The 15,473-nt window shown below is 49.5% G+C and overlaps 1 protein-coding gene across 4 annotated transcripts in view; it reads left to right on the forward strand.

The window, feature by feature from the left end:
• The first annotated feature begins 1,484 nt into the window (after nucleotides 1-1,484).
• The window catches only part of ANKS6 (ankyrin repeat and sterile alpha motif domain containing 6), a 61,019-nt gene continuing 47,030 nt past the window's right edge, over nucleotides 1,485-15,473 (forward strand). For all 4 annotated transcript variants that reach the window (XM_010587807.3, XM_010587806.3, XM_003407570.4 and 1 more), the window contains exons 1-2: nucleotides 1,485-1,846; nucleotides 11,449-11,942. In XM_010587807.3, coding sequence (XP_010586109.2) covers nucleotides 1,485-1,846; nucleotides 11,449-11,942 — 856 coding nt within the window. The remainder of the gene's footprint in view (nucleotides 1,847-11,448; nucleotides 11,943-15,473) is intronic.

Below are 15,473 nucleotides of genomic sequence, written 5' to 3' on the forward strand. Positions count from 1 at the left end.
CCATGTGGACCAAATCAGGGGGCTTGGAGTGTCTGGCTTCTAGTTGGGTCTGATCAGTGAGGAGCACTGGCAGGAGACCAGAGTGTGCAAGCAGAGTGGAGTCAGAGGTTTTGATTTCTTTGAAATTGTGCCCTGTTGGGTTGCTGTGGGTTAGCTGTGTCCCTCTACCAAAAGCCACAGCTCCTATCTGGTAGCTTTCTCCATACAGTGTCTCTCTGGCAGAATTCCTGTAACTGTACCCCTTCAGGTCTAGGGCGGTAATGGCTCCCCCCTGTTACCTGCCCTGGAGTACTGCGCCATCCCTGGTGACTCTTCCGAAACACTGCCCACACTTCTGTAAATAGCCTATTATTAAGCATTCCTCAATTCCTCAGCCAAGTATGCCACCTGTCTCCTGCAGGGGCTCTGCCTGCTAACAGCGCTGTTCATTGCAGAATTTTTTTGTAATTGCAAAAAACTGGAAACAAGCTAAATGTGCATTATTAAGAAATGATTAAATATATTATGGTATACATCCTTAATAGTGTTACATGCAATCATTAAAAAAGGATGGAGCAGAACTATATTTGCCTACATGGAAAGATGCCCAAGGCATTCACTGAGTGAAAAAAAAAACAAGATCCAGAATAGTAGGTATAGCATCAACCCATTCAATTAAAACATAAATTATGCATTTGTTAAGGCTTAGATCGCAAGTGACCACAACCCTACTCAAAAGAAACTTAACCAATAAGAAGAGGTGGGAAGACGATTTCTGACTTACAGACTTAAACAAACTGAGAAGTGAAAGGGGTGAAGTTGGCTTTAAGCATGACTGGACGGCTAATGGCATCAGGAATCAGTCTTTCTCTATCACTTGGCTCTGATTTCCTACGTGGTGGCTTCACTCCCAGGCGGCCTGTCTTCAGTGGTGGCAGATCTGTCACCAGCTAGGCTTACAACATCTGTGGACCACACTCTGAGAGCCACTGATAAAGAAGGATAAGGTACGCGAGGCGCTCGTAGCCAGAATGGCTCTGCCCAGGTGAAGGACCGCTACCGAGGGCTTGGCAATACCTTCCGGGAGTAGAGCGGACTCCTTCGTTTCTTAATTCAGTCAACAACCATCTAAAACGCCCAAGTTCAGGGCCAGCGATGCACGCCACAGCAAGGCCCGTGCAGAGGTGGACTTAGCGATGAAGGACTTGGGGCGGCCGCTCCGCGCTCGGCACCCAGCAGGAAGTCCCTCGCGCTGCTGGAGAAGGCCGCAAGCAGGCGCGGAGACAGCGATCCCTCCCGGACGCTGGCAGTGGAAGCGCGCGCGACCCCGCACCGGCGCGCGCCCGGCACACAGTAGGTGCACAGCGCCGCCCCAGGCGCGCGGGCGGGGAGGCCGGGAGCCGTGCTCGAGGCGGGCGGAAGGGGGCGCCAGCGCGCGGTATCCGGGGGCGGAGCCGGCGCGACCCGCCGGGCAGACAGTCTCCGGCCGCGCGGCGCGGGCCGCGATGGGCGAGGGCGGGCTGCCCCCGGCCTTCCAGCTGTTGCTGCGCGCCTGCGACCAGGGCGACACGGAGACGGCGCGGCGGCTGCTGGAGCCGGGGGCGGCGGGACCGGCGGAGCGCAGCGCGGAGTCCGAGCTGGGCGCGGAGCCGGCGGGGGCCGAGGCGACTGGGCCCGGGGCGGCGGCGGCGGCGGCGGCGGCCGGGGCGCCAGTGCCGGTGGACTGCTCGGACGAGGCGGGCAACACGGCGCTGCAGTTCGCCGCGGCGGGGGGCCACGAGCTGCTCGTGCGCTTCCTGCTGCGCCGTGGCGCCTCGGTCAACAGCCGCAACCACTACGGCTGGAGCGCACTCATGCAGGCGGCCAGGTGAGGGGCCGGAGACGCCAGCGGCCCCGGGGGCGGCGGCCAGCGCCGGCCCGGGAGGCAACGCCGGGAGTGCGGGCCGGACTCAGGCGGCTGGACTTGGCCGGAGGCCTCGGTAGAGTCCCCGGGAGGTAAAGAGTCAAGGACACGCTAGCGGGAGTTAGACTCTTAAAACTTTGAGCAGCTTGGGATTCCTAAAGTAGAAGCGCTTTTTAATTAACATAAAATCTGAAGCTTAGAAACTTTGGCCTTGCAAAAGAGAATCTTGGAGACTGCGAATATAATCTTAGAGACTCTTAGAGGTATTCATTTATTCCTTCTTGCAACAAGGGCTTCCTAAAAACCTGCCTACCCACCCTGGCCTGGCGTTGGGGATACTGCGGGGTCGGGAGACGTCCCCAAAGAGAGAAGCTTAGGCGGCGGTGGGCACGCCAGGCAAGGGAAAGGGCTTGACGCGGAAGGTTCAGGGAACTCTGGGGGCATATGGCCCAGCCCGGGGGAAGTGGGAGAGGGTTTCTGGTAGAAATGATACATATTCACGCCGAAACCCGAGGATGCATTAGAATTAACCAGGACGGAAGAAGGGGGTGGGAGGCCCATCCAAAGCTTGGAATCAGGAGCAAAGGTGTTGGGCGGTTGCTGTTAGCTGCCATGGAATCGTCGGCTCCCCCACCTCATGGCGACCCCGTGTGTTACAGAGTAGAACTCCGTAGGATTTTTTTTGGATATAAGCTTTTAGGGAAGCAGTTCGTGGAGCCGGTGGGTGGGTTCAAACCGCCAACCTTTAGGTTAGCAGCCCATCGTAAACCGCTTAGGGCTGTGAATAGCTGTTATGCCAGGGAAGAGGCTGGAAATAGTGAGAGATGAGCCCTCCCTGGAGAAGAGGCGGCAGGTGCCAGGTGGCCTTGCTGAGAAAGGTTTGCAGTCCTCAGGGCAACAGCGAGTCATGGAAGGTTTCTAGGCAGAGTGACAGGGACAGATTAGTTATAGAAAGATCACTTTCACTGTACTATGAGAATGGATTGGAGAGGTAGGCTGCAGTCAGAGAGGCTGGATAGGAGGTGATTGCAGAAGTCCACCTCAGAGGCAATGGTGGCCTGCACCAGGGTGGAGACAGTGGAGCAGAGCAGAGCAGAGTTTGAGATGTACTCAAGAAGTAGGGTTAACCAGACTTGTTTAGTTATTGGCCATTAGGAAGGGGGTGAGGAAGACGGAGACAGCATGGATGACTTCCAGATTTCTGGCCTTAGGTGAACAGGGTACGATGGTAGTGTCTTTCATAGAGAACACAGGAGAAGGGACAGGTTTGGGGATGAAGCTGGCCTTGAAGCACATGTCAAGTGAGGATCCATGTCAAGGACCCCCCAAGAAGAGATGTCCAACAGGGAGCAGAACATGGGGGTCCAGAGGACCAAGGAGGATTTGGGCATACAGAAGGGTAGTAGCATATTGATGACAACTGGAACTTTGGGATGGAATGTGTAATGTAGGAATGATTCCTAATAGCCGATGGTATTAAGATAGCTACTGCTGCGGAACAATCGCCGTGGACCTGGTGGCTCTCGCCAAACAACAGACATTTGTTTAGCACGCAGCTTTGCTGTTCTGGTCTCACCTGGGCAGAGCAGAACTGCCCCATAGGGTTTCCAAGGCTGTAAATCTTTACTGAAGCAGACTGCCACATCTTTTTCCCGCGGAACCGCTGCTGGTTTCAAACTGCCGACCTCCCAGTTAGCAGCTGAGCGCTTAGCCATTGCACCACCAGGGCTTCGTATGTCTGTAGTCAACTGTAGGTCCACTAAGTGTGGCTCTGTTTCTGAGGGTGGGCTGGCTGTCAGCGGGGGCTATAGGGTGACTGCACCATTTCTCCATCCTCCGCCAGCCTAGTCCAGGCTTGCTCATGTGTCTGCAGCAAGGTCACTGGGTTTGGAAGCACACTGGTCACTTCTGCCACATTTTCTTAGCCAAAGCAAGTCACAAAGCCAGCCCAGATTCAAAACATGGGACACAGACTCCAGTGCTAGATGAGGAGGACCTGCAAAGTATATTGCCAAGTGCCTGAATACAGGGAGGAGAATAACTGCTGTCATTTTTGCAAACAATCTACTACGCTAATATTTATTGAATATTTATATACAAACCCAGAGCCCTGGTGGTGCAGTGGTTAAGAGCTCAGCTGCTAACCAAAAGGTCGGTAGTTCGAATCCACCAGCCAATCCTTGGAAACCCTATGGGACATTTCTACTCTGTTCCGTAGGGTCACTATGAGTTGGAATTGACTCAGTGGCAAGGGGTTTGGTTTTTGGTGTATACAAATACCCTTATAATAAGAGCTTTACACGTGTTAGCCCATTTAATCTTCACTGTAGCTATGTACTTGTAGGTACTATTACCACCATTTTACAGAAAAGAAAAAACAGATACAGAAAGGTCAAGTAGCTTGCCCAAGGCCACACAGCTGTCAAGTGGAAGAGCCAAGATTTGAACTTGGGTAGTCTAACTCGTGATCTTGAGCTTTCTCAACCACCTTACCAGGGCAGAACTCAGTAAAACACCAGCACTTAAAGGCTGGACAGAGGTGGAGGTAGTTGGGGATTTAGGAGGGAAATGAGAGTGTGGACAACGGTGTCACAGCAGAGAGGGAGAGGGAAGACAGGGGCTGATTTAGCAGCAGGCAGTGGGGCTGGGACTTGGGCAGGAGCAGCCCTGTGGATGTGGAAGGCAGAGCGGGATGTAAACACAGACTACAGACAATCTGTCAGTGAGCTTGGCCATGTGGGGAGGGGGCTGCTTATAGAAGGGCAGGGAGGGTTTTCCAGGCTGAGTTGATACTGTTCCTGTAGAGAAATGTGTTCTAAAGTCCAGTCATTTTTTTAAACTTTTAATTAAAGCTATGTAATTTATAATTGGAGCCCTGGTAATAACCTTTGAGGGCTTCTCTTTTAACCATCTGTTTTATTGTGTTAGATATGTATGTAACAAGTTGTCTGCCTTTTGAATGATTCTTCATGTGTACAACCCAGTGACATTAGTTATGCTTATCACGTCGTTCAACCCTTATCACTATTTGTTTCCAAATTTTCCCAGCGTCCTTAACTCGCGCTCAGTGTCCCTTTAAGGGCATTTTAAATTTAAGGTTTGAATAAATAATATAGTCATGAGGTACAAACATAATACTGCACACACACTTACATATAAAGGTATATAGTGAAGCCTCACCGTTGTCCCCTGTTTACTCAGGTCCCACTCACCCCTCAGTTTCTTGCATAGCCCTCGAGAGTTTCTTTATGCTGGGGTTTCTCCACCTCTGTACCATTGGCATTTTGGACCAAGTAACTTTTGGGGGGGGGGCTGTCCTGTACATTGTAGGATGTTTAGCAGCATCCTTGACCACTACTCACTAGATGCCAGTAGCACCCCAGTTGTAACAATCAAATATGTCTCCACATTGTCAGATGTTCTTGGGGGGGCATAGTCACCCCATTTGAGAGCCACTGCTTTTATATATGTATCAGCAAATAGGATTGTTTGTTTTCTTTTATCCTCCTTTCCTTTTTACACATACTCTGCATACCATTCTGTACCTTGATCTTTTCACTTGTTGTTCTTTGGCAGTCTTTTCATATCAGTACGTGAAAGCCTTCCTCATTTAGCCACATACTGTTCTGTCGTGTGGTAATTTATTTTCTTATGGATGGTCATTTGGGTTGTTTCCAGTTTCTTGCTATTACACTCATGCTGCAGTGAGTAACCTGGTACATATGTCATTTCATACATGAGCAAGCGTATCTGTAGGAAATTCCCCAAGGAAGGAATACAGGTCATTTGTCCTTTTGATGGATATTGCCACATTGCTCTCCATGAGGTGTATTAGTTTCCTATGGCCGCTATAACAAATTACCACACATTTGGTGGCTTAAAACAACGTAAAGTTATTATCTTACAGCCCTAGAAGTATGAAATGAGTCTCACTGGACTAAAATCAAGGTGTGTTGGCAGGGCTGCATTCCCTTCTGGAGACTCTAGGGGAAAATTTGTTTCCTTGCCTTTTCCAGGATCTAGAGGTCACCCGCATTCTTTGGCCTGTGACACACACCCCCTGCCCCGGTCCATCTTCAAAGCTGCCAGAGATTGTATCACTCTGATCTCTGCTTCCATCCTCACATCTTTCTCTAACTCTTCTGCTTCCTTCTTCCACGTGAAAGGACCCTTGCAATTACATTGGGCTCCCCTGGATAATCCAAGATGATCTCTCCATTTCAGGGTCAGCTGATTAACAGCCTATCTGCAACCTTAATTTCCCCTTGCCATGTAACAACATACAGGTTCCAAGGATTAGGACAAGGACATTTTGGGGGGCCATTGTTCTACCTGCCACAATGGTTACATGAGTTTACCCTCCACTGGCAATTATGTGAGTACCTGTGTGTGAGTGTATGCTCAGCCTTGCCGACCAGGTATTTTTCATACTTTTCATTATTGCCAAGCTGTTGGGGAAAAATGGTATCTCAGTGTAGCTGTGACTCATTTTTTATCGTGAGTGAAGAAGAGCCATTTACTTTTTTAAAAGTCATTGAAAACACTGCGTTCCTACCCTTCTCGTAGTGACCCAATAATATTTTATTTCTCTGTGTACTTTTCCTCAGTTGTTCTAATCAAATCTCATTTGCATTATTGTTGTGTGCTGTCAAGTCAGTTCTGACTCATAGCAGCCCTACAGGACAGAGTAGAATTGCCCCATAGGGTTTCTTAGGCTGTAATCTTTATGGGAGCAGATCACCAGGTCTTTTCTCCCATAGAGCAGCTAATGGGTTTTAACTGTGGACCTTTTGGTTAGCAGGCCACTTTAACCATGGAGCCACCAGGGCTCTTATTTGTATTACTGTTGTTGTGTGCCGTCAAGTCGATTTCAACTCTTAGCAACCCCGTGTAACAGAGTAGAACTGACCCTCAGGGTTTCCTAGGCTGTCATCTTTATGGGAGCAGATCGCCAGGTCTTTCTCCTGATTTGTATTACTAGCAAAATTTTATTCTGCATTCTTTGCAAATGTATTGTTTTCAATGGCTGCGCTATGGTCCTTCTATGTTGCGGTGCTGTGGTTTGCATAACCATTCCCCAGACCTTGCACATTTAGGTCAGCCAATCTCTAAACATACTTTGGGAACACTGCCCACTTATAACGAAAGGGCTGCCCATTTGCATGAGTGTACTAGTGTTTTATGCACCTGCCTGCATGTTGGGATCCTTTGTCCTACACACTTGATTTCTAGTCTGGAACATTCTGGGGTGACCATAAAGCCTTTGGGCTGTCATTATTTTTTCTGAGGCTCCCTCTCTTTCTCTCTTTTTTTCATGATAAATAGTATTTTAATGGAATATTTATTTAAAATTTAGGCAAACGTTCATGATGAACAAAATATCTGACAAGGGTAGGGTTAGGGCCAGGGCGGTGAAGTGAGTGGTGCAAGTTCCTGTCTCTCTAGATGGTACCACCACTCTCTCAGGTAATTCTCAGCCCCGATGCCTCTCTGCAGCCTGGCCCAGCCTGCACATATTGTGAGAGCACCTGAGTCCACACCCCTCTTTCCATCCCCACCGCGTTAGCCCAGGCCAGACCTCTGCAGTGGCCGCCTCGCTGCTCTCTGCCTCCAGGAGCACCTCCTGGAGCCCATCCTCGAGCCCATCCTCTCCAGAGCCCCAGCAGATCTGAAACGAATGCTTGGTCGTGCCTCTCCCGCGATGGCTCCCTTTGTCATTGGATCAGCCCATTGGAGGCCCTGTGCCCAGACTGCGTTTTAGTCCACTATGGATGTTTTAGTATCAGAAATGTTTACATTTTCACTTAGAAATTAGTATTTTTTTCCTATTAAAATAGTAGGTAACCGTTATTGAACGCTTTGTGACAGGCGCTATTGCTGAGTGCTTTAAATGAATTAGCTCATTCAGTCCACACAGAACCTTAGGCATTAGGAAGTAGGTACTCTTATCATCCCCATTTCACAGATGAGGAAGCTGAGGCACAGAGACTTTAAATAACTTGTTCGAGGCCACACAGCTAGTAAGTGGCAGAGTCAGGCTCACACCCAGGCACATGGTGCCTGAGCCTGTGTTCTCAGCCATGATCCTGTAACTGTTGCCTCTTGGTGTTCGCCACAAGGAAGCTACTCCTCAGATTCGCCAGCATCTTCTGTCAAAGGGACAGGGTTGTGTGGTGTTTACTTTAGGTTCTAACTTCACCCTTCATCTCTTCCTTCTTCTGCCCTCATTTCCTCGGCCACCAAAGCGGGAACCCCAGCCCAGTGCCTGCGAGTGGTGGGAATGTCCTGGGTCTTTAAACACAGGTGTTAACTGATGAAATTAATTGGTAATTATAGTGGCTGTTCAGAAAGCCCCTAGCATCCCCATCTCCAGTAATTACCTACCAGAAACTTAGCATCTGGAAAACAATCTCTGCCTTCGTTGAATCTTTTCATATTTTCAGCCTAATTGAATGATCTCTTAGACTACCCAGGAGGTCAGAAAACGTTCCAAATTTCAGAGTTTCTGCTCTAATTCAGCTCTTTTCTTCCTCTGGTGTACTGGAAGAGCTGGGATTCTGGGTTCTAGGATCTAGGCTCAAGTTTTGATTGTCACTTCAAATCAGGGCTTCAAACTGGTTCATTCCGGTTCAAACCTCTGCTGAGAATTTGCATTCCTAAGGAGTTCCCAGGCCATGCTGATGCTGCTGGTTAGGGACCACGTCTTAGAACCACTGGTAGAGCAATAGCTCTCAAATTTTATTATACCTAAGAATCACCTGGGGGTCTTGTTAAACTGTAGATTCTGATTCTGTATATCTGGGGTGGAAATGCAGATTCTCAGCAGGGGTTCAAACTCTGTTCTATAGGGTCACTATAAGTTGGAATAGACTGGACGGCAGTGGGTTTGGTTTGGTTAGGGATTATGCTAGATTCTCTCTCATCCTTGTTAACTAAACAGTGTTATCTTTATAAAATTTCTACTCCTGTAGAGGATGCGGCATTTCCGTTGCCCATCTCTGGGCCTTCCCCTAATTGGTTATGCCACTCATTCATTCACTCATTCGTTTAACAGAATTTGTTGTTAGCTGCCATCAAGTCTATTTCTGGTGGCCCTGTGTGTTATAGAGTGAACTGCTCCAGGGTATTTTTTGGATGTAATTTTAAGGGAAGCAGATCACCAGGCCTTTTCTTCCGAGGTACCACTGGTGAGTTCCATTCACCAACCTTTAGGGCCTTTAAACACAGGTGTTAGTTGCTGAAATTAATTGGTAATCATAGCGGTGAAAACCATTTGTGCCACCTGGGGACCTTTAACAAAATTTACTGAGCTCCAGGAATTGTCAGCCACGATATCGATGCTGGGGAAACAGGAATATGGGGAACCCAGTCCTGTCCACAGTCTAGTGGAGGAGACAGATAATTGCAGACGTGAGGACGTGGAATTGTGGGTGCTCAGAAGAGGGGTGCCTTACCTAGCCTGGAAGGGGGTGGGAAACTGTTCAGAGGAGATGACACCCGAGCCAAACCCTGAAGCAGGATAAAGAGTGTGCTGAGTAGATAAGACAGGAGCATGCTCTGGGTGGAGGGAAGGAGGGAGGGAGCGATGTATGAGGTGAGTACAGGTGCGTGAGGCAAGAGAGTATGTGTGGGAGTTTCAGAGGAATGAGCTTGGCAAAGTAGGCAGGCCTCCTTCAGCCGGAGAGCTGGGAGTGACTGTCAGACTCAGGGTTTAGGAATATTGTCTAGGGCTGCATGGAGGTCAGGCAGGAAGGGACTAGACTGGAGGCAAGTTAGGGCTGCACTTCCTGCAATAGAGTTTATTTCAGTTTGATTTGAACTGCCTTGCTTTGGGAGAAGGTGGGGGGGCCCAGCTCCCATCTGCAGCTGGGGAGCTAGTTCACCAGGTTCCCCCTCCATGGGCCAAGGTGGCCCTGTGCTGTTAAGGTTCACATCTCAGGAGGTATTTGTAAGTTCAACCAGCGCCTCGGAGCAGAGTTCAGCCTCTGCCTACACAGGGAGGAGGGAGACCCTGGGTTGGATGAGGTACAAAACCCGCTTCCAAGAAGGAGGGGTGGGCAACAAAAACCTCAGAAAGCTGTCTTACGATGCAGAGACATGTAAAACCTAGCACAGGTGGTGTCCAAGGCCGCCTCCAGCCCCAGCACACAGCTCTGAGCCCAGGAAGTGTGTCCCCTCAGAAATGCTGCAAGGCAAAACTTTTCTCCGATCTGGAGGAGGCCAGCCTCAGGGGACAGTGAAAGATGGAAGAGTTTTTGCTGGGAAGAGGCACTTGCTTTCTTCCTGGTATTAGAGCATTGGGGAACACATGTCTGTCTCCCCAGAGTCTCAGCGAGGCCTGCGCTCAAGTTTCATTGAGGAAGGCCTGACCAGGTCTCAGCTGCCTGCAGTGAGCATTCCTGCCAGTGGGTGGCAGCAGGACGCGGCATGAGAGGTGCCCACCCCATCTTTGCTGACCATGGCCACGCCATACTTCCTGGCACAGGGTCTGGTGTCTCATTGCGAAGAACCTTCTGTGTGTGTGTGCTTAGGGAGGGTAGGAATGAATCAGACATGGGCCCTGCCTGTGGGGAAATCAAAACAGGCAGAGAGACAAGATTTCAGGGTTATAAAGGAGAATAAAATGAATGCTGTGAGATTTGGGAGGCAGGGTAGAGGTACGAACAGAGGGTAATGGGATTCAGACAGACTTGGGTTCTGATTCTGACACCACCCCTTACTATCTGGATGACTTTGGGCTTGTTGCTTAACTTAAAAAAAGAGCAACAATTATATCAGCTAACATTTATATGGTGTTTCTTTGGCCAAACACTGTTCTAGGTGGAGGAGGTCTATATGTATGTTTGTATATATATGTACACATATAGAAACCTTGGTGGATAGTGGTTAAATGCTACGGATGCTTACCAAAAGGTCGGCAGTTCATATCCACCAGGCACTCCTTAGAAACTCTATGGGGCAGTTCTGCTCCGTCCTGTGGGGTCACTCTGAGTTGGAATCACACATATATATATGTAGGGTCGCTCTATGGAAACTGAACAGGGCAGTTCTACGCTGTGCTATAGGGTCGGCATGAGTCGAAATTGACGACAGGTTTGTTTTTTTTTAATGTGGCAGTGTGCTTCGAGAAAGATTTACAGCCTTAGAAACCATATGGGACAGTTCTACTCTGTCAGGGGTGTTATGAGTAGGAGTAGACTTCACAGCAGTATATGTGTGTGTATATATATAAAAAAAATATGTATGTATATACAAATTTGTTGTTGTTTAATCCTCAACAACCATTGAGGTAGGCATAGGTATATCCCCATTTCACAGATGGGGAAATGAAGGCATGAAGAAGCTAAAGTTCTTTTTCAAGGTCACGCAGCTAGTGGATGGCCGAGCTGGAGTCACCCCAGGCAGGGAAGTTGCTCCTCTTTGAGATTGTGCATAGGAGGTGTCTAGCACTGTGGCTGACACCAAAATAAAACCGTTTATTATAAGCAGTTGTTAGTAATTAACAACAAACAAGAGTTACATGCTGATTACGTGTCGGTGACACTCATTCTCCATCTCTCTGGTAGGTTTGGGCACGTGAGCGTGGCACACCTCCTCTTGGATCATGGGGCCGACGTTAATGCCCAGAACCGATTGGGGGCCAGCGTGCTCACGGTGGCTTCTCGGGGTGGCCACCTGGGCGTGGTGAAGCTGCTCCTGGAAGCTGGTGCCTTTGTGGACCCCTCTGGTGAGCAGCTGAGGACAGGGGGCAGCAGGGATGAGCTGTTGGACATCACAGCCCTGATGGCTGCCATCCAGCATGGGCACGAGGCCGTGGTGCGTCTGCTGATGGAGTGGGGGGCAGACCCCAACCGTGTGGCCCGGACTGTGGGCTGGAGCCCACTGATGCTGGCGGCGCTTGGTGGGAAGCTTAGCGTGGTCCAGCAGCTCGTGGAGAAAGGGGCCAACCTGGACCACCTCAGCGTGCTGGAGAAGACTGCCTTCGAGATTGCACTGGACCGCAAACACAGGGACCTTGCAGACTATCTGGACCCACTGACTACCGTCAGGCCCAAGACAGGTCAGGCTGCCCATGTGCTCCTCCCACATGGCTTTGCCCCCAAATTGTGTATAAATGGTTAAAGCTGGAAGGACCCACAGAAATCAGGGTGCAGCCCTGCAGACCTGTGGGTCTTAAAATGCGGTGTGCATTAGAATCAGTTGGGGTGCTTGTTGAATGCAGTTTCTGGCCCACCCTCCAGGGAGTCTATTTGGTAGCTCTGGGGAAGAGCTTAGGAACCTACAATAATAAGGCCCCTTAACCCTAATTGGATGGTTTTGATGCTAGTCATTCAGGTATCCCTCTAGAATAGGGGTCAGCAAAATTTTTCTGTAAAGGGCTAGATAGTAAATATTTTAGGCTTCGTGGGCCATACAGTCTCTGTGGCAACCATTCCACTCCATTAGAGCAAAAGCAGCTGTGGGCAACACGTAAAAGAATCGGTGGGCTCTGCTCCAGTAAGGCCAATTCCACAAACAGGCGGTGGGGCAGATGTGGCCCACGGACAGTAGATTGCCAACCCCTGCTCTAGGCCAAGGTGCCTCAACTCATCTGCCAGTGATCAGTTCCCAGATACGCATCAAATTCAGCCCCCTTTTGAGTTTTTTTAAACACCTGTTAGCATGTCCTGTTTCTTTATACTTTTTGCCATCTTTCTGTCATTTAGAGGATTGTCTTAATAGTCTTTAGCAAACCTGCCACAGGACGCCCTGCTTATCCAAACCTCTCGTTCTTCGTGTGCAGAAGGACCATGGAATGCTGCGTGGTGCACACAGCCTCTGTCCCTGTATCTGCAATGGAGCTGACTTAGTGACAGGACTGAGACAGCCCAGGCCATAGCAGTGGGCTGCAGTGTATAGCCAGTGTATAAGCGTTTTGGGCCGAAGGGTAAAAATTTGAAGGAAGTCTTCAGACAGACTATCTAGAAAGGTCTCCAAGTGTTGAGACATTCAGTACTATTTGAAGAATATATGTTCATCGCATCAATCAGAGATACTGCAAACAATGTAAATGCTCATTACGAATGTGTTATCTAATCAGAGAGGCTCTGAAATAAACACAAGTAGAAAGCCCGTAATGACGGAGAGATGGCAAAAATAAAAAGGACACCCAAACAGAAAGAAATAAGAAATGAAGTTTAGGTAAACCTGCTTGAAGCCAAGAGACTTCTTACCTCGCACACACTGGGAAACTGAGGCCCAGAGAGGGGATGAGGCTTGCCCAAGGTCATACACGACTTAGAAGGCAAGGGGTCCTGTGGGAAGAGCCCCTGGCCATGACTCCTCACAGCCCCCGCCCTTGTCAGGGGCTCTGTGAGCTTGCTGCCCCATCTGTAAAATGGGGCTCCTGGCGACTAACTGCTGTGGGGTGATGTGAGCAGAAAATAAATTAACCTCTGGAGTATGAGGCCCTTCAGCCCAGTGCAGGCATGTAGCAGCAGAGTGTTTGGTGCCTGAGAAAATCCAAAAAAGAAAACCAAGCCAGTTGCTGAGGAGTCCGTTCCTCCACCCGGAGTGAGGAAGGGACCAACCCAAGGTCACTTGTCATCAGGGGCACAGGAGGTCCCAGGCTCCTGGGGTCAGGCCAGCCTCTGTCAGTGATTAATTGGCACCCAATGGTTGCTTAGCAGCAGAACTAAGCCAGGTGACACTCTTTTCCATCAGAGCGTCTTGGCATCAGACGGCCCAGCCCACAGCAAATTTGACTTTTAAAGGAACGTGACATTTTTAAAACAAAGATGCAGAATTGTTTCTTTACAGTATCTCACAGGCAGATCAGACGCTTGGTTCTGTGCCCACGTATGTGCTTCCTGTGAAGGGTAACTGGAGCTAAGGAGTTACCGTTTTGGGGTGGCGGCGGCGGGGGTGGGGGTGGCTGCTGGTAACTAGTACCAAAACCCAAACGAAGCCTGTTGCTGTCGAGTCCATTCCGACTCATGGCGACCCTGTAGGACAGAGTAGAACTGCCCCATAGAGTTTCCAGGGGGTACTTGGTGGGTTCAAGCTGCCGACCTTTTGGCCAGCAGCTGGAGCTCTTAACCACTACTCCAGCAGGGTCTCCAGTAACTAGTACAGATAGTAATTGCTCTGTGAACACCAACACCAGCTGCCACAGAGTCGTCTCTGACTCATGGCAACCCCATGTGTGTCAGAGTAGAGTTGTGCTCTACAGGGTTTTCAATGGCTGATTTTTTTTCAGAAGTATATTGTCAGGGCTTTCTTCCAAGGTGCTTCTGGTGGACTCAAACCTCCAGCCTTGCAATTAGCAGCTGAGTACATGAACCGTTTGCGCTAACCAGAGACTCTGTGCTCTTTGAATAGGCCCTTACGATTTCTGAAGCATCTTCCCATCTATCATCATCTGATCCCCGCAACAGCTGCATGAAGTAGCTGTCCCGTGTTAAGGATGAGAAGGCCGAGCTCACTCTGGAAATGCGGACTCAAATTCAGATAGGCCAGCTGAGACCCAGTGCCTTGTGTTGCACTACCACTTTTCCCAGCTGCCCGAGGGACTGATCTGGACCAGAGGTTCAGCCCAGAGCTGCGAGTTTCACCTTGCTGCTGCCCCATCCCTAGGATTAGCCAGAGGCTGCTGGTCATCCTGCATTCAGCCCGTGTGGTAACTGAGCACAGGGGTGTCTGCTTTCTGACAGGGCAGGGGACCCACTGGCCCAGACTTGGAGGAGGGGGTCAGATGAACTGGTGGGGAGGGATTAGTAGGGGGAGGGAAGAGCAAGGCCCAGCAGTAGGGGAGGCATAGGGGTCTGGGCCCCAGCCAAGGAACTGGACTGCAGGGGCCAGTGTGAAGGTGTCCAGGTGGGCAGCTGCCTTCTGGAGCTGTCTGCGGATGTGGGGCAGGGGTGACTTCCAGAATCATATTCAGATGGCTGCATATTTGGAAAGGAAAGTAAAAATTAACACTGACTCTTGGGGTGAGTCTGTGACCTTGCTTTGAGCTCAGCTGCCCATGTCTCAGGAGTCCTCTGTTTGTGGAATTATCTCATGGTTTGTATTTAGGTTATAGAAGACAAGAACCATCCTTTCTCTTTTAAAATTTCATGGGAATCCAGGATCTTCCAAGACCCCATAATGTTCTGTTATATGTGAGAAAGGAAATCGCAAAGTTCAGAATGCCTAAAATATGATTGCTGTGTCAGTATGGGAGCCCTGGTGGCACAGTGGTTAAGAGCTTGGCTGCTAACCAAAAGGTTGGCTGTTCGAATCCACCAGCTGCTTCTTGGAAACTCTGTGGGACAATTCTACTCTGTCCTATGGGGTCGCTATGAGTTAGAAGCAACTCGACGGCAGCAGACCTGGTTTTTGGGTTTTTTTTTTTTTTTGGTATCAGTATGGGCCAGAGCAGTAGTCTGCTCTCATTCATGTGTTTTTGGTCAAATGACCTCCCAAGAGCTGTCTCTAAAGCATTTTCAGACATTCCTTGGTGATAACCCCTCTAGGAGGGCTGCTAGATTCCCTGTTGTACAGATCTCTTGATTATTAAATTCCTTCTAAGAAGTAGAACATTTTTAAAGCGAGGTTGTGTTGTTACACC

The sequence above is a fragment of the Loxodonta africana genome, chromosome 9 (assembly GCF_030014295.1).
Source record: "Loxodonta africana isolate mLoxAfr1 chromosome 9, mLoxAfr1.hap2, whole genome shotgun sequence".
In the NCBI taxonomy this organism is placed as follows: Eukaryota; Metazoa; Chordata; class Mammalia; order Proboscidea; family Elephantidae; genus Loxodonta; species Loxodonta africana.